At 37.2% G+C, this 19871-nt stretch overlaps 1 protein-coding gene across 2 annotated transcripts in view; it reads right to left on the bottom strand.

The window, feature by feature from the left end:
* Positions 1–19871, bottom strand: part of USP12 (ubiquitin specific peptidase 12) — a 97926-nt gene that overhangs the window by 38678 nt on the left and 39377 nt on the right. For both annotated transcript variants that reach the window (XM_054577142.1, XM_054577143.1), the window contains exon 2: positions 3417–3497. In XM_054577142.1, the coding sequence (XP_054433117.1) occupies positions 3417–3497 (81 nt within the window). The remainder of the gene's footprint in view (positions 1–3416; positions 3498–19871) is intronic.

The raw sequence follows: 19871 nt of genomic DNA, 5'->3' as shown, positions 1-19871 counted from the left end.
AAAAATGATACCTTCTTTGAAACCCTTTTTATATAAAATCGATAGTGGAATTTTGATAGTGTTATCACACTAAGTCAAAAACAACAACAGAAAAAACATAGAGCTTTAGTACTCATTTTATGTAATTTTAGCTAGGTTGTTGTTTTACTTGTTCTGAGACTATATGCAAAAAGTCAAACACTAAATAGAGAGGTTGAAATATAGAATTGGGCAAAAGTAGGTTTACTGTTATAAGTATACAAAACACAGTTTATTCTTATATTACTTGTTAATGATTGTATTAATTTCCATACAAACAACTATAAAACCTACTTTTGTCCCACCATGAATTTATACTAGTAAAGGTTAAAAGCAAAACAACTTTCAATATATAAAATACAATTGTTCTTTTAAAAATGGGTTTCTGGAACACTATCAATGGGCACAACTTTACAACAATTCAATACACATATCAGTGTTGGAGTCTCAATCAAATCATGGTGAGAGCCACAGTAAAGAAGTAAGGAAACGGAAGGAAAAGGGTTCTGCCATCCCCAGAATTTAAGTGAAGCTTTTGATCACTAGACAACTCTGTATGTAAGCACAAATTAGATACTAGAAATAGAGATAAAACTCCTTGTTAAACAAGGTGAATTAAATATACTCTTTTAAACTCTACTCCCCACGAAATCCTAATAAAATGACAGGAAAAGAAGAAATCGGGGGAAAACTCAAAAGTTCCAAGATGACCATAGCCCAGAGGTGTCAAAGAACTTACAGAGAATAAAAGGCAGATGGAGAAAAAGTAGAAGCCCAAGTACCTGTGAGAGGCAGAAAACAAATCTATTCACACCTGAAGACCTAAGGATTTGGTGTGTGCGTGGGGTTGCCCTACATCTAAAATTGCAAATCTGGTCATAAATCTTCAAAAGGACCATTTCGACCCCCGAAACACTTAACTTTTCTTTCAATGGAAGATTTAGGCTCCACAGAAGTTGACCAGAATGACCAGAAGTCAAGAACCTTGAATGACAGCAGTGAGGCACTGAACAGGAAACAGAAGATTAAATAAAAACCTGAATTAGGCAACCCCTATACAGAGACTGAAGGAGTGCTCCCAAGAGAGAATAAACAGCCTCAGGGAAAATGATGTAGCTACTGACACTGGCTGTGTGCGCTGGGGGAGAGATGGACACGGAGCTATCTTCTTAACAGTCTGTTTGCTAGGGGTCACTATAAAGTGACACCCACGATAAACAAGCTCCATCCATAATAACCCAATCAGTTTTTTAGAATTTCACTTTTATGTATGAATTAAATTTGAGGTATGTTTCTAATAGAAAAAAAAAAAGTAGTTTAAAACGGAGGCAGGGGGGCCCAAATGAGCTTAGAGGTCTCAGAAACAATCGCCAAGTATTAAGAAAACCTCAGCAACAACAAAACTATAAATTCTAACCTGAGAAAAATAACAGAAAATATTGTCTTAATGAAACAAGATCAAAAAACAAAAGTAACAATCTAAGAAATAAAAAGTGCAATGCACTGGACAAAAAAATAAAAAGCCAAAGAAATAGCCTAACATGCAAAATTAAAAAGGCAGATGATCAAATACGAGAGAAAAAAATAATACAGAGGATCACTCTAAAGTGTTTCCATATGCAACTAAAAGTATATCAAAAAAAAAAAAAACAAAAACAACAAGAAATTACACTGATAGAAAAGAGACTATTCAAATAACAGTAACAAATGTTACAGAACTGTGGAAATTGAATCATCAGTCTGGAGAGGTGCATAAATGCCCAATGCAATAATGAGGAGAGGAAAACAAGACACACAAAAGCTCAGAACACTGTGGACAGTAGAGACAGAACACCCTAAAAGTCCCCCCAAAATTTTTTAAATGGGGGGCGGAAGTCACATGCAGAAGAGACCAAGAATCAGAATGACATCAGCCCTCTCAGTAGCAGCACCGGAAGCCAGAAAGCAAGAGAGTAAAGCCTTAAAAATTCTTAAAGAAGGTTATAAACTAGGATCTACATGAAGCTATTACAATAACCAAAACATCTTTAAATACACAAGATCTCAAAATCTATCTCCCCTGTACACTTCCTAAAAAAGCTACTATAGAATGTGTTCCACAAGGCCAGGGAGAAAACCAGGAAAGAAAACAGGATCTAGAAAAGGCAAGACATGAAGGAAACGTCCAGGTGACAGAAAGGCATGGCAGGCAAAGGCTGCAGAGCAGGACCGAGGGCTCCAGAGGATGTTACCAGGGAAAGGAGAGTTTGCCTGATGGTCATGACTCAGTGGAAACCGACAGTGAGAAATTCCTTTTTTTTTTTTTTAAAGTTCTGATAAAAAGTTTGGGAAGAATAAATGGAAATTAAGGAAATGAAAAAATAAAGCAATGGTTAATTCCTTGTTGAAAGAATGGGGGACAGTAAAGCTGGCAGGGGATGGTGGTAGATGTAAAGAGCTAAATTTCTCATCTACTGTAACAGTAAGTCAATAGATTTTTTTTCTTAATAGCAGGATTTTAAAAATAGAAGTACAAGCATTTTATTTAGAATCTAAGGATAAATTCCAGAAAAAAAAAAAATAGCTGGGGAGAGGCGGAGAGTGAAGACTGCTGATTCCTCATTATAAGCTTTACACTTACAGAGACGACTCCCAAAGCAGGGGAAGCACACACAGCACTTTAAGTGCTTTCCCCAAATCACAAAGAAATTTCATACATCATAATTACACACTAGTATTTAGTGGCACACCAATTTTGTTGAATTTAGCTTACTTTATTAAATGTATTATCATATATGTATATATTTTTCCTTTAAACACTCACCGTGGATCTACCCAACAGTATAGTTCAAGAATATAAGTTACTATGACAATTGTATAACACAGATTTGTGGTGTTTTCTGGTATTGCAGAAGACTTAAAAATTCTAAAGAAGGTTCTTCCAAAGTTTTAATAATGTATAATTACTAGAATTATCTCCACAAGAATTAGAATTATTTTTTCCCTGTATTTTATACTTTTATATCTATACTAGTAGGAAAAAAGCCAGAAGTAATTTGACAAAGACCCTATCGACACATGGAGGCATTTACAAAACTATGTGGACCACTTCCATGTAGACATTTAAATAATTCTCAAAGAATCAAGAGATGACTTGGACTAAGCCCTATGAAATATTGGTTATGAGAGATTTGACTCAAAATAGGAAAAATCAGGCTTGTAAGTAGAAATTGTTCTCTAATACTCAAATCATCGGACAACTTTGTCCCATCCATTAAATATAACTTCAAAACTCCAGATTACATTTCTTACTTATACTGATAGAAATTGATTCCTTTAATAAATTATGAAATGCATTCACCATTTTAAAAAATACTTCCCACAATAATTCTGAAGACCAAGCATCAATGAATACTTACATTGACTAATCCAAAATAGTGTTCATTGACTGGAAACTGTTCTGGACCAATCTCTTTCTCTAATGCCGAGGCATTGGCGCCCTACAAAACAAAAAACAAAATTCTTAGTATTAAGAGTATTTTCCTAACATTATCATAATTACTTAGGCATTATGGAGGCATCCTTTAAAAAACTATGTTTCCTATAACTGCCTAACATTATTCAAAGAAAATTAAAAAGGAGAGTGAATAAAACCTTTTAATAATATTACTGAAAACTAGTTTGCAGAAACTTCCTCAGTAACCAAAGAAGAATCAAGGAATTATATTCCTAACTTGTTTCTTTTCTCTAAGTAATGAATTAAGGCCTCTGCTGCACCATGTACTCTAACAGAAGCCTGTAAACTGACAGCAGCCATCTCAAAGAGTTGAAATTTTGTGAAATTAAAATGCATATATTCAGTGGCCTAACAATTCTTCGAAAGTATATATACCTGAGAAATTCTCACACAGAACCAAAGGTGACAAGAATGTTTACTAAGTATCACTGGTGATTCTACAGCTAAAGGTAATATAGGTGGTCTTTAAAATATGATAGTGTATTATATAGCAGAGTCTGAATAAACTAGATTTACATAAACAAACATGGGTACTTCTCAAAAACAATGTTAAATAAAAAAAGAAAAACAGAGCAACATAAAATTACATCATATTTCTAACAGCACTTCAGTGGGAGGAAGCCCATGCCTGCGGTCTCCTGAACCTGAGAAGCCAAGACCCTTGTTAGACAACACATCTTGAACTTCCAGATGGGTCAAGCCTGAAAATAAGTAAGTACTGATTAAAGGGACCCTCTGGGTTGGTGGCCAAGTTCTGTCAAAACAAGCTATTCTCTCTAATATCTTCTAGCCATCTAGCACTCTGTGTGCATTATTTTTACATAACATTCTGACCCAATCAGTAGCTTAAAAATACCATTTATTTCTAAATTAGGTTACCAGTAACTGTTTTATAACAATATCAAATTCAATTATTACAGCAACTTCAAGAGCCACTGACCAAAATGGTCTTTACGGGAGTGCTGTAAGCCCCAGTCTCCATCCCTGCCAGCTCAAGTATCTTGTCACAAAATTTCCTCACCTATGTTCGAAACTATCATTAAAACCCCTGATGTTTACCACCTACTGAAATTGGTTATTTTCAAATGAGTATGAACTCTTTCCTACTGGAAAAAAGAAAAATAAAGGGTTAGTTATTATCCAAAATACCACCTCCTATATATCTATCTATGTGGAATGTCAGTTATAAACACTTTAGAAAAGCACTTCTGGCCTTAGGATGAACCAAGGACAAAACATGTGAACAGTACCAGTGTAATTCCAATCACATGCCACACCCTGTGTAGTCCAACCATCCACAATGTTCCTCTTGTCCCCATATATACACATACTTTCATGCACTGCTCAGAAAGCCCCTCCCCATTGTCTTGTCCTCAAGTTTTGACTATGAGCCAAGTTATCAGCCTCTCTGTGCCTCAGTCTCCTAATTGTAAAATGAAAATGTAACCAACTACTTTACAGGGTAGCTATGAGGTGGGATAATAAGAAGTTAGGAAAGTTCCTTGGCAAGTGGAATGGGGAAACTGAGACAGACAGCTGACTCAAAACGGCCTCTTCTGGCACCTTGACTAGCTTGCTGCCTCCTCTCCTGCACACTCCCTTACGCATTAAATCCTCAGGTCAATGTGGTTCTGATCAGAATCAAATAATCTTAGGAACAAGGCCTCAGGGTCTGTTGACCCTAGAACTGGAGCTTTGGTCAAACCAGAGATAACATTCTAGGCATCAGTTATGTTTTAGCACCAGGCCCAGGAAAGTAGCAAAGTGAGATGCAGCAATGCCATGGCTGACGTCAGGACCAGATGCGATGACCAATGAACCCCTACCCTGGTGCCAACAAATCAGCAGAGACTGCGACCCTGACCCTTAGAGGCTCATTTTGATGAACCAGCATATTAAAGGACACACCTGGAAAGCTGATGCATATTCTATTCAGATCCTCCCAAGACTTCCCCTAAAACTCCTACCTTTAGAAAACAGATAACTACCCTCAAGGAAAAGAACCCAGTGCATGCTCTCTCTCCAGAGTACACCCACAGCTTCCTTCTTCAGGTATGTACCTTTGCTTTCTTTCTCCTAAATTCTAAGGGCCCTTCTTTTGCCTTTGTAACTTGTTTCCTGAGTCCAAGGAGCCCAGGTGGCTCTCTTCTTCTGCCTCTCACTATCTCTCTAAAAGACCAAGGAAGCTCTCTGAGCAGCCCACTCAAATCTTCTTTGAGTATACTTTCATTTTGCATGCTAAATAAACTTCTAGCACTGGTGTTCTTCACTCCGAATTCTTTCTTTACCGAACTCAAAAACCAAGGTCCATCAATCACCAGTAACAGCCAGAAATTATCAAAGTTTAAACTTTTGAAAAAACAGCTGGCAGTGCCTGGTACATAAGTATATGCCCCATAAATGCTGGCTCTCATCCTTCCCAACTTCAATACCAAGAAGAAAAAAAAGCTACTTCTGTGAGTTGGTAATATTAATAAATATCACCTACTCCATGCAAAAGCTAAGAAGTAAGTATGTAACACTGTCAACTGAGTTCAATTACTATGTTCCTGGACTTCCAAGGACAAACTCTCAAATGCTCAAGGAAGTAGAGACTTCTGGCCAAGATGGAGGCACAGGTAAACTCTCTCTGCCTCATCCTCACACAACCATAAGAATGATAACAACCAATCTAAAACCAAAAACCAACCAGAACTGCCAAAAAATCAAACTGTATGTAAGTCCGACCACCAAATATTTAGAGAAGAAACATTTAGCCAGACACGTAGGAGGAGTAAAGACTGTGGTGTAGTGCAGTGAGGTTGAGGTGAGGCAGCAGGTTCAGCGCCCGGCAGAACAGGTAGTCACACATTAACATGAGGAGGATAAAAACCAGGAGGGACAACTAGGGAGAGAGTAATACCAGTGCCAGGCCAGACAGCGTAGCTCAGGGTTCTGGTGCCAGCAAAAAAAAAGCCTCATAACCTCTGGCTGTAAAAACCAGTGAGGGTTGGGGTGGCAGAGAAACCACTGGTCTCTCAGGATAGCCTGTTTAAAGGGCCCACAGGGTCCTAGAACACAGGTAATCCTACCCACTCTGGGAATCAGCACCAGGGGAGCAGTAAAAGGGCGCCAGATGCTTACAGGAAGTGGGGGAAGTGACTGGAGATGGGGCAAGAGCTGAGCAAGTAGTATTGTTCCCTCTCTGACCCCTCCTCCATATACTGTGTCACACAGCAGCGAATCACATTGTACTGTGCTCGCAATACCTAAGGCTCCAGCCCTTAAAACGTTAACAGGTGCGCCAACACAGGCAGTCAAAGCAGCTCTACCTAAACACAGAAACACACAGGGAGACTGCCAAATTGAGGAGGCAAAGAAATATGGCCCAAATAAAAGGACAGATCAAAACTCTAGAAAAAGAACTAAGCAATATGGACAAAGCCAACCTATCAGATGCAGAGCTCAAAACACTGGTGATCAGGATGCTCAGAGAAATGATTGAGTACAGCCATAAAACAAACAAAGAAGTGAAAGCTACACAAAGTGAAATAAAGAAAAGTATACAGGGAACCAAGAGTGAGGGGAGGAGAGCCAGGATTTAAATCAACGATTTGGAACAAAAGGAAGAAAGGAACAATCAACCGGAACAGAAAGAAGAAACAAGAACTTAAAAAAAAAAAAAAGGAGAGGCTTAGGAACCTCTGGGACAACTCTAAATGTACCTACATCCAAATCATAGGGGTGCCAGAAGAAGAGGAAGAGCAAGAAATTTAAAACTTATTTTAAAAAATAATGAAAGAAAAGTGTCGCAATTTGGTGAATGAAACAGACAAGTCCAGAAAGCTCAGAAAGTCTCAAGCAAGTTGGACCCAAAGAGGGCCACACCAAGACACCATCACAATCAAAATGGCAACTTTTAAAGACAAAGAATCTTAAAGACAGCAAGGGAGAAACGGTCAGTTACCTACAAGGGCATTCCAATAAGACCATCAGCTGATTTCTCAACAGAAACAGTTCAAGCCAGAGGGACTGGCATGAAGTATTCAAAGTGATGAAAAGTAAGGATCTGCAACTAAGACTACTCTATTTAACAAGGCTGTCATCTAAAACTGAAGGTGAAATAAAGAGCTTCCTAGCCCCCCCCACAAAAAATGGGCTAAAGAAGTTCATTAACACCAAACCAGCACTGCAAGAGATTTTAAAGGGGCTGCTTTAAGAAAAAGAAATGGTGGTGGGGGAGGGGCAACACAGGTATAAAGGAATAAACTGGCAATGACTAAGTACCTATCAATAATAACCTTAAATGTAAAAGGATTAAATGCTCCAATCAAAAGACATAGGTAGATGAATGTATAAAAAAATTAACCCTATACCCTATTTTGCCATGTATAATGCACTTTTTTTTGCCCAAATTTTTGAGGGGAAAATAAGGACGAGCATTGTACATGGGTAGTATTGTATCTGAAATATGTTGTATTTGTTCTTGTGTTTTGTAATTATTTGTTTCATAAAACTTCTTGTACCATGTGTTCAAAAATAAATGCTAAAATTCCTTTATAATACAAAAATAAGTATCTAAATATAAATAATTGAATTAAAAAGATGTTTTCCTGAAAGTTTGGGCCAAAAACATGGGTACCCATTAAACACAGGAGTGTATTATACACAGCAAAATACAGAGTATGCTGTCTACAAGAGACCCAGCTCAGAACAAAAGATTTACAAAGGCTCAAAGTGAAGAGATGGAAAAAAATATTTCATGCAAATGGAGACCAGAGAAAAGATGGAGTAGCAGTACTTATATCTGACAAAATAGACTTCAAAACAAAGGTTATAACAAAAGACAAAGGAGGAGGATATATAATACTAAAGGGAGCAATACAACAAGAGGATATAAACCCTGTGAACATATATGCACCCAATATAGGAGCACCTAAATATATAAAGAAAAGCATGACGGACTTTAAGGAAGCGATTGACAGCAACACAGTCATTGTAGGGGATTTTAACACCCATTGTCAACAATGGATAGATCTTCCAGACAAAAAATCAACAAGAAAACAGCATCTTTAAATAACACACTAGATCAAATGGATTTAATTGATATTTATAGAATATTTCATCCCAAAGCAGCAACATACACATTCTTCTCAAGTGCACATGGACCATTCTCAAAGACAGACCACATACTGGGACACAAAAAACATTTAACAACTTCAGGAAAACTGAAATCATATCAAGTATTTTCTCAGATCATAATGGCATAAACTAGAAATCAACCTCAACTAAAAAAGGATACTCAAAAGCATTCCAATACATGGAGGTTAAACAGCATGTTATTAAATAATGAATAGGTCATCAATAAGATCAAGGAAGAAATCAGAAAATACATGAAAACAAAAGAGAACAGATACACAAGAGCCCAAAACCTATGGGACACAATGAAAGCAGTCCTGAGAGCGAGGTTCATAGCATTACAAGGCCTACCTCAGGAAGACAGAAATATCTCAAATAAACAATCTAACCCTACACCTAAAAAGAACTGGAAAAACAAAAACAAGCTCAAAATGAGTAGAAAGAAGGAACTAATCAAGATAACAGTGGAAATACAATGATACAGAGACTAAAAAATCATTCAAAAGATCAATAAATACAGGAGCTAGTTCTTTGAAAAGATAAACAAAATCGGAGAGCCTTTAAAGAGACTCATCAATAAAAAAACGAAGAGGACCCCAATTAATAAAATCAGAAATGGAAGAAGTAAGAACTGACCACAGAAATACAAAGGATTTTAAGAAAATACTACGAACAACTATATACCAAGAAATTGGACAACCTATGTGAAATGGATAAATTTCTAGAAACATACACTCGTTCAAAACCAATCAGAAAGAAGTAGAAAATCTGAATAGACTGTTAAGAACTAATGAAATTAAAGCAGTGATCAAAAAACTCCCATCAAACAAAAGTCCTGGACCAGATAGCTTCACAGGCAAATTTTACCAATCATCTGAAGAAGAATTAACACCTATCCTTCTTAGACTATTCCAAAAAATCAAGAAGAGGGAAGACTTCCAAACTTTTTTTACAAGGCCAGTAGTATCCTAATTCCAAAACCAGGTAAAAACACAAAACAGACAGAAAACTACAGGCCAATATCCATGATGAACATAGATGCAAAGATCCTCAACCAAATATTAGCAAACCAGATCCAGCAATACATTAAAAAGATCAAAAGATCATACACCATGATCAAGTGGGATTTATTCCGGTGATGGAAAGTTGGTACAAGATTTGTAAATCAATAAATGTGATATATCACATAAACAAAATCAAAGATAAAAATCACAGGATCATATCAATAGATGCAGAAAAAGCCTTTGATAAAATCCAGCACCCATTTATGATAAACACACTCAGCAAAGTGGGAATAGAGGGATCATACCTCAACCTAATAAAGACCATATAAGGAAAAACTTACAGCCAACGTCATGCTCAATGGGCAAAAACTAAAAGCATTTCCCTTACGATCAGGAACAAGACAGGGATGTCCGCGTTCACCAGTCTTATTCAACATAGTACTGAAAGTACCAGTCACAGCAATCAGGTAAAAATAAGAAACAAAAGGCATTTGAATTGAAAAGAGAAAGTAAAACTGTCATTATTTACAGATGACATGATATTATATGTAGAAAACCCTATAGGCTCCACCAAAAAAAAATGCTAGACCTAATAAATGAATTTGGCAAAGTGGCGGAATACCAACAATCAATACTCAGAAACCAATGGCATTTTTATATACCAATAATGAACTATCAGAACAAGAAACAAAGAAAAAAACATCCCATTTACTACTGCAACAATAAAGAAAAAGTAAATAGGAATAAACTTAACCAAAGAGGTAAAAAGCCGGTGGTATAGAACACTGAATAATGAAATTGAAGAAGATACACTATGTTAACATTATTAAAAATGTCCTTACTACTCAAAAATCTATATTCAACACAATTCCCATTAAAAGACCAATGGTATATTTCACAGACATAGAACAAATATTCCACTAGTTTATATAATACCAAAACAGAGCCCGAACAGCCTCAGCAATCTTGAGAAAGAAGAACTAAGTTGGAGTGATCACAATACCTGATATCAAATTAAGGCTGCTATGATCAAAACCATCTGGTGCTGGCATAAGAACAGACACATAGATCAATGAAATGGAATAGAGAGCCCAGAAATAAACCCACACCTTCAGAGTCAATTAATATTTGGCAAAGAAAGCAAGAATATACAATGGAGTAAAGACAGCCTCTTCAATAGGTAGTTTTGGGAAAACTAGACTAGTACTTGCAAAAAAAGAAACTAAACCACCAACTTACAGCATACACAAGAGTAAACTCAAACTTGAAAAAAGACTTAAATATATCACAATACCATAAAAATCCCAGGAGAAAACAAATGCAGTAAAATTTTAGATATCTTGCATAGTAATATTTTTGCCGATATATCTCCCGGAGCAAAGACTACAAAGGAAAAAATAAACAAATGGGACTACATCAAATTAAAAGCCTTCTGCACAGCTAAAGATATCAGCAAAATGAAAAGGGAACCCACTGTATGGGAGAACATATTTACCAATAATAACATCAGACAAGGGTTTAATCTCCAAAAATATATAAAGAATGCACATGACTCAACACCAGAAAGACAAATAATCCAATTAAAAAACGGACATAGGACCTGAATAGACACTTCAAGGAGGACACAGAGATGGCGCACAGACACAGGAAAAAATGTTCAACATCACTAACCATCAGAGATGCAAATTAAAACCACAATGATATATCACCTCACATCTGAAAAAATTGCTATCATTAATAAATCAACAAGTAAGTGCTGGCAAGAATGTGGAAAATTTCCAGTGTTGGTGGGCATGCAGACTGGTGCAGCCACTATGCAAAACAATATGCAATTTCCTCAAAAAACTAAAAATGAAACTGCCTTTTGACCTGGCAATTCCACTGCTGGGATTATACCCTAAGAATCCTGAATCACCAATTCAAAAGAACCTATGCACCCCAATGTTCCTAGCATTATTTTGAATAGCCAAGTGCTGGAAACAGCCCAAGTGCCAATCAATAAATGAGTGGATCAAAAAGCTATGGTACATTTACACAATGGAACACTACACAGCAGAAAGAAAGAACTCCTACCCTTCGCAACAGCACGCATGGAACTGGAGAGTATTATGCTAAGTGAAATAAGCCAGGAGGTGAAAGATATATACCATATGATCTCACCTGTAAGTGGAACCCAATCAACAAAACAAACAGGCGAGCAAAACAGAACCAGAGACATGGAAACAAAGAACCACCTGGCAGGAACAAATACACAGGGGGAGGTTAAGAATCGTATAGGATATGGAGAAGCTGAAGAACCCTTATATGTACGACCCATGGACATGAACTAAGGTGGGAGGGGTGGGGAGGATGCCAGTGGGAGGGGGTGCAAGGTGGAGGGGAATAAAGGGGAGAAAAAAATGGGACAACTGTAATAGCATAATCAATAATATATAAATTTTTTTAAAAAATAAAAGTTCTCTCATAAAAACCATTATAAATGAATGAATGAATGAACTGAGAGTGACCAGAGGTGGGGGGAGGATAACAAGGGAAAGAAGAGGAAGGGTCAAGTCAAGGGACATTATAAAAGACCCATGGACAAGGGCAGTGTCAGGGGAGGAGGACTCAATGTGGGAGGGGGTGGGGAGGGAAGGGGAGAGTAACGAGGGGAAAAATGGGGACAACTGTAATTGAACAACAATTAAAACAAATTTTTTAAAGGTAAAAAAAATTCCTTTTTTATACTGGTTATGACAAACTGTTAGTTCCCACACAACTTCCTTTTTGTTTAATACAATATAAGAAAACACAACACATTTTTCCCCCTTTTGTTTCAAATCCTATCTTAGAACCCAATATGTATCATTCTAAGATTAATGTGAAAAGGGTCATATCATGTCAGTACCTAAAGGAGATCTACCAAAACAGGCAGAAAACGCTTCCCAAAGATAAGAGAAGTGATTTTAGTACACTAAGTAAAGTTCTGGAGGCACAGGGATAGCTGAAGTGAGAATGTAAACAAAACAAAGAGACTGAATGAATTCAGAGTACAGAAGATGTGAGAAACAAGTTTCTATCTCTTACACAAGAAAACAAAGAAACTTAAGGCTAAAAACCCATACCTGATCTTCTGGAAGACACTGTGTCCCTTAAACTATATCGAATACAACAAAATTTTTATGAAAAAAGCAAACCATTTCCATATCCTCAGTTTCAGACATCATAAAAATAGCCTCAAAGCAGTAGTCCTGCAAGAAAAGGTGAAATCCAAACAGTATCTCAATGTCTAGCCCTGTGTGAGAAGTTATAGAATGTGATTTTCAAACTACAGCACCTAACTATCATTTTCTTTTTCAGTAAAACAGAATACATCACAATACATCTCCCTACTAAGATTACACACAATGGTTCTTGAAACTTTTGTTCCAATGTTTAGTATGTACAATTAAGTCTAACTGCAAAGAAATAAGCCTATTTCTCACTGTGAGTTGAAATCAATAAAGTTGTGATATACAGTGCTATAAATGATTTTTTAAAAAGCTAAGAAAACCAACTGCAAAGTCAATCTAATTGAGGAGTACACAGTGAATGAAAATTAGCTTTTAACGATGACACACCGTAAAAAATTATTAAACGTTGAGTTATAGAGGAGAGAACAAGTACCAAACTATGCTCCACCACAGCATGTACTACAGGATGTCAGACAGGAATAACACTGAGAGCTTGAGGATTTCTGACAGGCTCCGTAAACAGATGGAAGAGCCAAGCCTTGAATTTTTCTTCAGAGGTGTTCTCATTACAGCTTTTCATGTTGGAAATTGAAAGCCTGAAGAACATGAATAGGCAATTGAACACTGCAGCTGCAGGCTGCGCAGCAGGAAAGGCCTACAGATCAGGAGGCCTGCACTACTGCCTGGTTTTAATACACCCCACTAAACACAGGGTCACCTTCCACAAATTGCCTTGCTTTTCTCACCAGCAAGATGTCCGGTTTATGGTACATATTGTAAATCAAGAATGCTACAATTCTAAAAGAGCCGTAATATACAAGCACAACCATAGTGTGATTTTTAGGACAAGAATTTTACCCCTTTGAGCTCTTAATGTCCTAATCTGCAAAACAGGGAAAACAACACCTTCATCATGGCCTGTTTCTGAAAACCATGAAGAAGATATTTTGAAACATGTATGGAAAAGTAATCATCAAACAAATAGTTCTTTTGCCTCTTCTTACTCCCATCTTCAGATGAACCTCTCAAAAGGCTGGGGGTTCCACCCTGATGTGCGGTCATTCTAAGAATCTTGATCTAGACCCTCTACAGTGGCCTCCTCTGTTTTAACTCTACCTTCAAAGTTAAAATGTGCTCCACAGATAGTACAAAGGATTCTTAGATTGACACAGACTTATTACTGTCACTGTACCATCACAGCTATCCCAGAGGGCTACAAACACCATCTGAGAATCAGAGTTTAGCCCAAAGCAAAGCCAGCCTTGATAAGATACCAACAGAACAGGGAGGTACCATATCCAACACTAATGGGTAAGTCCAAATGTCTTGCTCCCACATTCCTATAAAGGAATCACTACACAGATACAAGCAGTATTAGGTGAAATCAAAACCATATAAATTACTGACTGACAGGAATTACTCTCTAACTACTACAAACAGAATTCAAACTCCAGATCCCAGAAGTTAACTATACTCTATCTCACCCTAATAAAAGGTAAAACTATCATCAAACTTAAATAGTTTTAGCAAATATAGAAAGGAACTGGCTGCAGTTGGCACCATGAGCAGTTGTGTCCAAACATAAACAAAGGTGGAATGACGTCAAAGCAAATGGTGGAGTAGGAAGCTCCAGGGGCCAGTCCCTCCACCCAAACCATTAAGCTTAAAAGTCCAGCAGAACTGACCATCTCAACACTTAAAACAAGCAAGGAAGTGGCTGGTAAAGAGAGGCTGCTGAATCCAGGTGATAGAGCAGGGTGTGCCAACCAGCTACCATTCCTTGTCACTCGGCCCCACAGCAGGGGTAGGCAACAGGAACCTTGCCCTCTAAACTTTGGAGAACAGCAAAGGCTGCATTCTGTTCCACCCTCTTAGACTGCAGCAACCTTCCTTTTTGAATGGGGGCAGGGGAGGGGGGTAGTTCCAGATATTTAAGTAAATCTCTCATATCACAAGCTGAATGGGTAACAGAAACTTTAGTGACCACGCCCAACAAAGAATACAGATTTTGCAAAATTAATTTGGAAGAGTCACTACACAGACAACAACACTCAAAAGCAATCACTGAGGAAGAGAGTCTGATTTCCAGTTTCACATTATAATAGTCAAACAGTCCAATACTCAACAAAAAAAAATTACAAAAATTACAAAGAAATGGGTAAACAAAGCACTTTTGTAGGAAAAGAAGAATTTGACAACAGAACTGTCCCTGAGAACTTCCAGACTTTGAAATTACGGGATAAAGGCTTTAAATCAACTGTCTTATATATGCTCAAAGAACCAAAGAAAATCAGGAGAATGCTGTCTGAGTAAATATGGAATGTCAATAAAGAGACTGTAATAATTCTAGATTTTCTATTTGCTTTCTTTTTTAAGCTAAAATAAATTCACTAGAGCAGTTCAACACAGGTTTGAGCAGGCAGGAGAAAGTACCAGTGACCTTGAGAGTAAGGCAGTTGAAATTATCCAGTCTGAAGAAGACAAAGAAGAAATAATTTAGAAAAATGGACACTGACGGACCATCAAATATACCAACATATGCACCATGAAGATCTCAGAAACACTATCAAACGTACTAACATATGCATCACGAGAATCCCAGAAGACCAAAAGGAAGGAGCAAGCAGGAAAAAATTTCTGAAGAAATAATGGCCCAAACTTCCCAAATTTGATGAAAAACCTGAATTTATGCATCCAAGAAGTTCAACAAATTTTAAACAGGAAAATCTCAACAAGATCCACATGTTACAGTAAAATTTTCAAAGACAAAGAGACTATCCAAGTCTTGAAAGAGGCAACTCATCACATACAAGGGATTTGCAGAAGGATTAAGAGCTGATTTTTCATCAGAAACCACAGATGCCAGAAGGTAGAGGATGACATTTAAAGTGTCGAGAGAGAAAAACTGTGAATCAATTCTATAAATGGCAAAACTATCCTTCAGGAGTAAAAGAGAAAATAATGTATTACAAGATAAAGCTAAGCGGATTCATTACCAGTAGACTTGCCCTATGAGAAATTCTAAAGAGAGTCCTTCCAGCTAAGATGAAAAGACATTGGGCAATAACTCAAAGCCATGTAAAGAAATAAAGAACACAGGTAACTGTAACAGCCAGTATTATTGTACTTTTGGGGGGTTTACCAGTTTCACTGAGCAACAACTGACATACATCACCGTGTAAGTTGAAGGTATACAAAATGATGGTTTCATTTACATATACTGTGAAATGATTTCTACAGTTGGTTCAGCTAACATCAATCTTCTCATGGAGATACAATAAAGAGTAAAAGAATTTTCCTTGTGATGAGAATTATTAGGATTTACTCTAACAACTTTCATATATATATGTATATATATATCACAGCAGTGTTAGCTATCATCTTCATGTTGTACATGATGTCCTTAGTACTTTTATTTTATAATGTGTTAGTTTCTTAATTACGCTTTATTCATATATGACTAAAAAAGGAAAACACATTAAACAACAATTATAAACTTGTGTTAATGGGTGCACAATGTATATATGTAATCTGTGACAACAATATAAAAAGGTGGAGAAACAGCTGTATAGGAGCAAATTATTAGTGTACTATTAGAACTGAATTGGTATTACTAAAAATAGACTGTTAGAAATTTGAGATGTAATTGTAATACCCAAGAAAACCACTAAGAAAACAACTCAAAAATACAGAGAAAAGAAGGAACTCAAAATGGCACAATTACAAAATATCAAGTAAATATTAAAAAGGCATTAATGGAAGAATTAAGGAACAACAAAAAAAATAAGACACCCATAAAACAAATTGCTAGATGCAAAAGTCAGTCTTTCCTTAGTAATTACTTTAATGTAAATAGATTCAGCTCTTCAATTAAAAGGCAGACTGGCAGATATGATAAAAAAAAATAACCCAAATACATAATATCTACAATAGATTCATTTTAGATAGCAACATGAAAAGAGGTTGAAAGCAAAAGGATGTAAAAAGGGAGTCCAGAGGAAATCAAGATGGCAGAGGAGTGAAGGAACTCACACTAACCCCCTCCCAGAACCGATCTGGATTTACAACTGAATTGTGGAGAAATCACCTGGAACACACAACTAAACAATAGAGAGGAACCTCATAACCTCAGACAGACAGAAGAATCAGCTTTAGCAGCAGTGAAGGCGGGTGGCAGTGCCAGAGAAATACTGAAACGGCCAGTTGGATCCCCCTGAGAAGAGTGGGGTCTAAATGATAAGTGGGGATCTCCAGCCTACATTGTGAGAGCCCAAAAAGTACACAGATAACCACCAGCTGCAGAAGTGGCAGGCTTGCTCTCTGCCAGAGACAGGCGGCTGGAGATGCAAAGAGCCATTTAAAGGTCCAACGAATAAATTTGTATTTGCAGCCACTTATCCTGGTCTCTGGCAAAGGCAGGGGCAGATGGGGCTGGAGATGCCTGAGGAGACTCTGAGGAAGGAGACTTCGGGGAGTAAAAAGAGAGAGTAGCCGGCGGCATCCCAGTGCTGACTCCTCCCCCAGATGGCAGCAGCCATCTGGCTCAGGCAGACCACTCCCCTGAGCAGCAGCAGTGTGAGAGGACCCAGTAACCCTGCCCCCAGGAGGGCCTCGGCCCCGCCCTGCGGAGTCTAAGCCTGACTGCTGAGTGCAGAGTGACTAGATTAACTGAAGGAGACAACTACGGACAGTACATTCCTGGAAGTGTCGAACAGACTGTCTAAGATCTGACAGGGTCAACATCTGACATCATCACAGGCAAATCCAAAAAGAAAAAACAGTGTTCTCCTATCACAGAAGTTCACACCACAAAGTTAGGAAATCAAGACAGATCAATTGAAGAAGCAGAAGAGAAAAAAGAGCCTCACAAATAATGGGAAGACAAAGAAACACCCTCCAGGCAAAGGGAAAGGAGGAATTCCCAGAAAGAGAACTAAATGAAATAGAGGCAAGAAAACTATCAGATGAGTTCAAATAACTGGTTATAAGGAAGCTCAGTGAGCTCAGAGAGAATTACCAAAAACTACAGGGAAACTACGAGGAACTTATGCCAACTATATCAGCAGGAAAAGGGACACACAAATTACTAATAAGAGACGAAAGGAAATGAAGAATACAATTTCTGAATTGAAGAACACAGCAGATGGAATCAAAAGCAAGCTGGATGAAGCTGAGGACTGAATCAGTGAGCTGGAAGACAAGGCAGAAAAAAGCTCCCAGAACGAGCAAGAAAATGAAAAGAGACTCAAAAAGAATGAAGAGGTATTGAGGGAAATGCAGGACAACCTGAAACGTACTAATATCCGGATTATAGGGATACCAGGAAAAGAGGAGGAAGGGATAGAGAACCTGTTTGAAAAAGTAATGATGGAAAAATTCTGTAACTGGAGGAGAGAAAAAGTCACACAAGTCGAGGAAGCACAGAGGGTTCCCTTCAAGAGGAACCCAATGAGGCCCACTCCAAGACACATCATCATTAAAATGACAAATATCAAAGACAAAGAGAGAATCCTCAAGGCAGCAAGGGAGAAGGAGAAAGTAACATACAAGGGGGCCCCGATACGCCTAGGAGCTGACTTCTCAACAGAAACACTACAAGCCAGAAGGGAATGGCAAGAAATACTCCAAGGAATGAAAAGCAAAGGTCTGCAACCAAGACTGCTCTACCCAGCAAAGCTCTCAATTAAAATGGAAGGCGAAATAAGGAGTTTCCCAGATAAAAGAAGGCTAAAAGAATACACCTCCACCAAACCAGCACTGCAAGATATGCTAAAGGGACTGCTTTAAGAAGATGAAAAGAGTCTATGAATACCCAGTGCCTTTAACAGTCACCAATACCTGATATTACCAATATTTTTAATACTTATTAATCTGATTGTGACATTGATGTTATTTTTAGTTGTTACTTTATTATTTGTTGAAACTAAGCCTGTTTTGTATATTTCTTGCCTATTTCTATTATTTTTAAATGACTTTTTGGTATTCTTTATCTATTTTTTGACTAAATGTTTATAGAATTTTTTCCCTAAAAGAAAAAACTCTTAACCCTTTTATAGATGTGCTGGAAATACTTTCTTATTCTAGTACTTGTCCTTTAACTTTTTTATATGTATATTACTGTATAGTCTTAAATGTTTAATATAGTCATATTGTCAATATTTTACTTTATAGCTTCTGGGTTTGACTATTCTACTTCAGGGTAAGAAAAATATTAGTTTGTATTTTCTCCTAAAACTCCTTAGATTTTACATACTGATTTTTAACTCACCGGAATATTTTTTGTATGAGTGAAATAGGGCTCTCTATTTGTTTTATTTCGAGTAATAGTGGTCCATGCACCTTATTTGTTGAATAAGCCTTATTTTTTCTCCATTGATTTAAAATACCAATTTAATCATATATTACATTGTTAGATATATACATTTGCTTCTAGAATGCTCATTTTATTTCATTGATCTACTTATTTCTGTGCTGGTATCATGTTGTTTTAATTGCTGAGACTTTATAATGGATTTAAATTTTTTAATATTTTATCATGAATTTTGACATTTAAAAAAATAAATAAAATCAATCTGCATTTTTTTTTAAAAAGAAGGAACTCCTATCTTTTGTGACAACATGGATGAAACTGGAGAATATTATGCCAAGTGAAATATGCCAGTCGGTGAAAGACAAATACCGTATGATCTCACCCAAAGGTGGAATCTATTCAACAAAATAAACTAACCAACAAAATAAACCACACCTATGGAAAAATGGAGAAGACTGAAAGTGACTAAAGGGGGATGGGGAAGGAGGACAGTGGTGGAAAGGAGGAGGAGGGACTAGACAAAGACCATGTATGAATGACCCATGGACATGGACAGTGTGGAAACTGACTGTGGGAGCGGGGTGGGGGGGTGGTTGGAGGAGGGCAAAGGGCGAAATACTGAGACAACTGTAATAGAATAAATATGATTTAAAATAAAATAAAAATTAAAAAATAGAGTCCAAGAAAACAGTGATTAAAAGAGAGCTGGCAAG

This window comes from Pteronotus mesoamericanus, unplaced genomic scaffold, assembly GCF_021234165.1.
Source record: "Pteronotus mesoamericanus isolate MK-2021 breed Mesoamerican mustached bat unplaced genomic scaffold, CSHL_Meso_final contig_41, whole genome shotgun sequence".
Taxonomy (NCBI): domain Eukaryota; kingdom Metazoa; phylum Chordata; class Mammalia; order Chiroptera; family Mormoopidae; genus Pteronotus; species Pteronotus mesoamericanus.
This window is presented reverse-complemented; position numbering and strand designations above follow the sequence as displayed.